Genomic DNA, 6,076 nt, shown 5'->3' with positions numbered 1-6,076 from the left:
CATACGAAATCGGAGCCAAAACTCTTTCGTTTTTCCCCTTCTCCCTCACATTATTCTCGCCTCCAACATTCACTGTAAGATCCTCTCCTCCCTCTTACTCTGTTCCTCACGCACATACACTCTCTCACTAGGCAACTTTTGACCGTTTTTTGGTAAGTTTTTTTCAACTGTTACCAATTTGATTCTGGCGGGAACAAAGTTCCGTTCGGTGGTTGCCCATTTCTGAATTTTCCCTTTCTCTGCTGATTTCAATTTTCCTGGTAAATGGAGGATGGCGCTTTTTTATGTTCTTGCTTGTTTTTATTCTTTTGGAACATTCGGTGTTACGTTATATGCTTCTGGGAATGCGTAGTTTTTGTTACGCAAGAGTCTTTATTCAGAGATCCCAAAAGGGCACGTTCTAGGGTTTCACGTGGTTCCGCCGAATAGGGTTTTCTTCTTGGGAACCTGCTCGGTGCTTAGTGCTCTGATTTTCAGTGAAGAGCAATGCATAGTGTGCATTTCATGAGTAAAGATGTATTATTTATTCGTTTTTCTTTTGTGGGTATTGAAACCAAACGTATTGGACTTTCCAAACCTTTGTTCTCGGTCATTAGTTGGGTGCATTGCTTGTACAGTGCATCTTCGTGAAGGGGTGTGTGTATTTTATTTATTTTTTTCAATTTGTAGTGAAAATCTTTGTGGGTTCGTTTGTTTTGTCACTTTTGTTTCCGGGGGGGCTGTCTAGGGTTTCTGATTCGGAGACACATAGATGAATCGAAATGGCATGAGATTGCGATGTAGTTGAAAAACAAGTTTCAACGTGACATTTTTCTACACATTTTCTTCTAAACTGACCTTGAACATTTTCTTTTGGCTTGTTCTTAAGCTATCACCCGTGATTGATGATGGACACCAAATAGACAGAAAGAGAAGACAATTCTTTTTCTTCTTACAATCAAGGGTTACATTTTTATAGTTTTTGTAAAGAATGAGTTCAGCCAGTTAAAATTAACTTTTATGCTGAGGTTGATTTTGATTGGCATTCATGTTGCTTATGTATTGTGGTTGCTTTAGCTTGTTCAAGTTGTGCAAGAGTGTGAAAGATTTATGTGCCGTCAAATTCTCAAGCTGGGTGATTTTCTTTGTTTGACAGGACCTGAGATTCTTTCTCAATGCCTCTTCTGAGGAGAAAGCCTTTTTCCTTGGCTGATCCACCTAAGGACTTGAAGCCAGACGAGCATGTTTATCAAATTCGATTTACAAAGGAAATATTTCGAGATTATAAGTATCCTTTGTAGTAATCCTCTTTCTTTCTTTCTACCATTTCCCCCCTCTCTCAAACAACATGGTTAAAATTTAAATTTAATTTCTGTGAATAAGCATTTTGGACCAATTCTTGTGAAGTCCATTGATAATATATGTCTTTTGTGTTTGACACTCAATGCTAACAATGTGCTGATAATGACTAGTATGCCTTAACCTTAAGTAGCGATTATTTGAACCGTATAAATCTATATCGCCAGAGGATTTGGATGTGTAAAGTAACTGGAAAAACCAACTTGACTTATGAAGAGGCTTTGGTGTCAGAAAAAAGTGCCTCTGAGAAAGTTCAACAGTTTCCAAAAGAATTAAGGGCTTCTGTGTTAAGGATTATTCAGTACAGTAAGACTACTCTTTCCTGACTTCTGAGATGAATATATGTTGATATGTACAACAATATACCTGTTTTTCCTCTGGCATATTATATTATAGATAATTTCCTTTTGTCCTGCATGGGCAATTCTGACATTGTTTTTTTTTTTTTTTGTTGAATTTAACTCTATCAGTGCATATGTATGGTAGTGAGATGATTAATTTTATATACATTATATAAGCGTCTTCTTCAGAAAGTAAGATGACTGTGAAATGCATCTTTGCTTAGAATATAAAGTTTACTTGTAATCCTACAGTATCTGTTTGAGATTCAATGATTTTTTTTAATGAAAAATGTATTTTCTTGAATAAAGTACACCGGTGTAATTTGATCCTAACTCTATGCATTTGCATGGGATGCATCCTCTAAATTAGAAATTCACTTAACCATGTCGAGTGTGGATTTTTTGCCATTGATTGGATACTCTTATAGGGATCCATGCTAGGCCCATTTTGTCAATCAATGTTGAAATTCATACTTGACGTGGTCTAGTGGATATTCCAATTGAGAGGATCCCCGTCCATGGATGCATCTATTGAGTTCAGTTTTCATATATTCCTTCATTTGATGAAGTTTTGACCCACTGTGAGAGGTCCTTTCTATTTGTTGTAGAAAGTGGTTTCTAAATTCATCTGGTGGACAAGTATGCAAGACTTTGATTTTCTTGTGGAAATCCTTTGGAATTATGAACATTGATATGCTGAATATTTTCCTTGCAGTGGGACAAATGTAGATTCCTGTTTGATTTTGCATTTATATTGCTTTTCTTATAAAATATTTATTATTTTTCATGTGGTCGATTGCTTATGGATCTACTGGTTTTGCAGGTATGCTCCCTTTGAAGGATCTTGCTGATTTCATTGCTGAAAAATTGGAAGGACGTTTCTTTGTGGGTGCTGAACTGCATGGGAAGAAGGACAATGAATTATACCCCTGCAGAATATTAAAAGTCATCCCAAAAGGAGTTGAAAAATTTTATTATGAGGTAGCTTGGCTTGACAAAGACAAGAATATAGGTGAAAAAGCAGAAGTCAATGCAAAAGATTTGGTACTAAAGAAACCATTATTCAGCAGAAATATGTTGAAGTCTTTTATCCGGGAATCGACATATAGGAATGCTCCTTGGGTTTTACATGAAGAAGTGGCAAAAAATCATGGAATCTCAACTGACATACCCGAGGAGTTAAGAGGAAGAGTTTGCTTCAAAAATGGACTTCTAACCTGCTCCAAGAAAAGAAAAACTGAGGTAGACATAAGAAGGGAGATATGGTTCTGTTTCTTTTTCTATTCTGGTCGATAAGACAGGACACAGATTCTAATATATGGCTTGTATATTTTTTTAATAAATTTATTAAGTTATGTAAAATTTTTAACGTTTAGGAATCACTGGATGAAACTGAAAACTGTAAAAGGAAGAAGTTGGATGGGGCAGAATTTGATGGTTCTACTGAAGAGCAGCAAGGTACATTTAAGCAACTTTTGTTGCACCTTGATATGTTTCATCCTTTTATGTTTCATTTTTCTGTTTAATAAAGAAAATTTTTAATAGAATATTACTTTGATCTATTTTTAGTTCTTTCAGTCATTTTTCTCTATGTTGTCTTATACTAATATTTGTTGGAATAAGGTGGTGTGTTGCTGCAGTTTACTAGAAGGGAGGCTCGTGTATCTTAGTATTTTTTTTTCATGGTCTAGAAATCTCGATTGCCTGATGAAATTGTACACCATTACTCAGCTCTCACTGCATTTAATTCTTGTTTATTTTAAAATAATATAAGCTGCCTTGTGATTTTAGTTTTATCTGAAAGGTGGTTTCTCTCATATTTTCCAGAAAATGGTCAGCACAAGGTTGAGCGAATCAAATATCCAATTGATGATTTGTTAGTGAAGCCTAGTCCACATGATCCTGTTTTGGCTAATCGCCCTTCTCCATCAAGAGACTTCAATGTCCCCATGAACTGTGTAGGAAATCTCTTAATGGTTTGGGATTTTTGTACCACTTTTGGGAAAGTGTTGCACTTGTTGCCCTACTCTCTAGAAGATTTTGAAAATGCAATCTGCCACAAGGACAGCAACATTGTTCTCCTTGTGGAGTCACATGCAGCTCTTTTTCGGGTTCTTATACAAGATGATAGTGAATACACTGAAGCAGTGAAAAACCGAAGGACGAAGTCCAAGGTTACCATCTCATCTGCATAGATAATTTTTTTTTTAGCATAATCAATAAATATTAGTCCATATTTTATATCGATTGAAACTTTCTCCTCTTCTTTCTGGTATATTATTGGCTTATCCTGTTATTGTTTTGATATGACAATATCTTATTCCTTTTTTCTCCAGATTACAATGGTTAACTGGACAGAATATCTATGCCATTTTCTAGAAATGATCAATGTTCCTGAATTGCGGCAATGTGAAGCAACCATAAAACGGGGACATTATGGCCTTGTAGATATCAATGCTAAATTAGAAATCCTATATGAATTGGTCAATCGAGTGATTGAAACGACAATTTTTAGAGAGAAGTTGGGTGAGATTATTGAACAGAGGCATGTGCTTGGGGTGTCTAGGAGGGAAGAAGTGCTGGAAGATGCTAGGAAGAGAAGAAAAGAAAAAGAGATGTTGAAAGCTGAGATAGAGAGCAATGAAGTTGTGAATGGACATCACCTGAACAGTGAAAACGTCTCATCAAACAGTGATGATGATATACAGAATGGGCACATCGGAAAGAAAAGAAATGGAGAGATAGAATCATCTAGCGAAGACAATACAATTGGAAGGTTAGATTTTATCTTGGGTGCAGTTTCTTGATTACCTTTGTGCATAACTCAAGTCACCTATTTTTATATCTTCTCCTTGTGTTGTAGTTAATAGTTATGCATTTCACTTCTTTTCCCCGTTTAAAAATCCAATTTGCAGTTTGATCAAACACTCAAATCCTGCTCCAAAGAACATGCCTAAGTCCAAGAAGCCAAATTCAGAGCCGAAACAACCAACAGAAAATGGAAAAGAATTACCAAAGCAATTTAAGAGTGATAAGGATTCACCAGAGAAGAATAGTAAAGAACAGAGGGTGCTTCCTATTTCCTTGCTTAGATTGTTGTTGTCTTTTCTTTGAATTGTTCTTTTATTGAAATTTTTCATTATACAGAAAGAATATTTTGAACGTGAGATGGAGAAACGGCCTATTCGTAGAAGCCCATTAGGTAAGGACAGAAATTATAATAGGTATTGGTGGTTTCGCCGTGATGGAAGGATATTTGTTGAAAACTCTGATTCGAAGGAGTGGGGATACTACAGCAGTAAGGAAGAGGTACCAGATAAATATAGCCTGCTGCTTGCTATATTTGCATTTTCTTCATATATATTCCTCTCTCTAACACATTTGCCGGCATGCTTGGTAGCTTGATGCATTTATGGGTTCACTGAACTGCAAGGGTGAGCGCGAAAGGGCACTGCGAAATCAACTGGAAAAATATTATAGTAGAGTATGGTGAGTTAGACTTACTTTCTCATTGTATACTAATGATTAAGTTATATCTTTGTTGGTTGTGGCAGAACTGAAATATGATTACTGATGCAGTTAGATTTAAGTAATAGTTGAAGTTTCTATATTTTATCCATTTTCCCCCTCTGGTTGGTGAAATTCTTTTCCTCTTTTTATTGGCTTACAGTTCTGAACTCCAGAAAAGATCGAAGGATTTGATGCACAGGATTGCAGCGGATGAGTCTGTCCTTCGAAGGTCCACTCGAGTTCGAGCCCCTCCCAGGCAAAACCCTGCAAATGCTTTCCTCAATTATGTTAACAAGTGGAAAGTAGATTAGATGATGGCGCATCTTTCTAACCGTTGAAAAGTACAACTTTCAGTGGAGAATATTTTAGGGATTAACTAGTTTTTTCCTATCCATTTTTAGATGAACGAGCACATGCTTGTTTCGGAAATTTTGTACATGTCCCATTTTTAAATAATAGCAGAGTCAGATTGGTACAAGATTGCCTTTAACTAATATGGTTTTTTGAAAATGTAGAATGCACTTCACAGTTTTTTAGTATATACGAAAAATAGAAATTAATGGTCAAGGATTTTATTAAGATGATGTATGAGGGTTATTATTGTCTCATTAATTTTATTTTTACTAGTGGTTTTCAAGCATTTCGTACTTGTCTGAAAAAATTGGATTTCGTCTTAGAAGATTTAAATCAGAAGCTAGTTGTTGAGAGGAGTTTTAGAGGAATACGTTTTGAACATAAGCTCTTATATAGAATCTAAGTTTGATAGGCAAAGGAAAAACAATAATACAAAAGTGAAAATTTGAGAAATCGTCCTACCATAAGTAAAGTATTTTAGGTATCTTAAGTGTATTATGCAAGATAATGGATAAATTAAAGATGTAAAAGTG

At 35.5% G+C, this 6,076-nt stretch overlaps 1 protein-coding gene across 3 annotated transcripts; it reads left to right on the top strand.

The window, feature by feature from the left end:
• Nucleotides 1–5,764, top strand: LOC107630901 (DDT domain-containing protein DDB_G0282237). Of its 3 annotated transcripts, none has more exons than XM_016334185.2 (11): nt 1–74; nt 1,136–1,267; nt 1,472–1,644; nt 2,503–2,921; nt 3,056–3,137; nt 3,507–3,853; nt 4,016–4,455; nt 4,595–4,748; nt 4,827–4,988; nt 5,080–5,168; nt 5,350–5,764. In XM_016334185.2, the coding sequence occupies exons 2-11, from the start codon at nt 1,155–1,157 to the stop codon at nt 5,498–5,500; spliced, it is 2,130 nt and encodes a 709-aa protein (XP_016189671.1). In that variant the 5' UTR covers nt 1–74; nt 1,136–1,154; the 3' UTR covers nt 5,501–5,764. The 3 variants fall into 3 exon arrangements, with proteins under 3 accessions (XP_016189671.1, XP_016189670.1, XP_016189669.1); XM_016334184.2 differs by having other exon boundaries at nt 7–152; XM_016334183.2 differs by having other exon boundaries at nt 7–260.

The sequence above is a fragment of the Arachis ipaensis genome, chromosome B03 (genome assembly GCF_000816755.2).
Source record: "Arachis ipaensis cultivar K30076 chromosome B03, Araip1.1, whole genome shotgun sequence".
In the NCBI taxonomy this organism is placed as follows: domain Eukaryota; kingdom Viridiplantae; phylum Streptophyta; class Magnoliopsida; order Fabales; family Fabaceae; genus Arachis; species Arachis ipaensis.
The sequence above is the reverse complement of the archived record's forward strand: the minus strand, read 5'-3'. Positions and strand labels throughout refer to the sequence as shown.

Bases quoted from the DNA above. Each gene is read 5' to 3' on its own strand.
- LOC107630901 (XM_016334185.2), top strand. From the start codon at position 1,155: ATGCCTCTTCTGAGGAGAAAGCCTTTTTCCTTGGCTGATCCACCTAAG. The intron at 3,854-4,015 runs GTTACCATCTCA...TTTTTTCTCCAG, and splicing joins ACCGAAGGACGAAGTCCAAG to ATTACAATGGTTAACTGGAC. The intron at 4,456-4,594 runs GTTAGATTTTAT...TCCAATTTGCAG, and splicing joins GAAGACAATACAATTGGAAG to TTTGATCAAACACTCAAATC.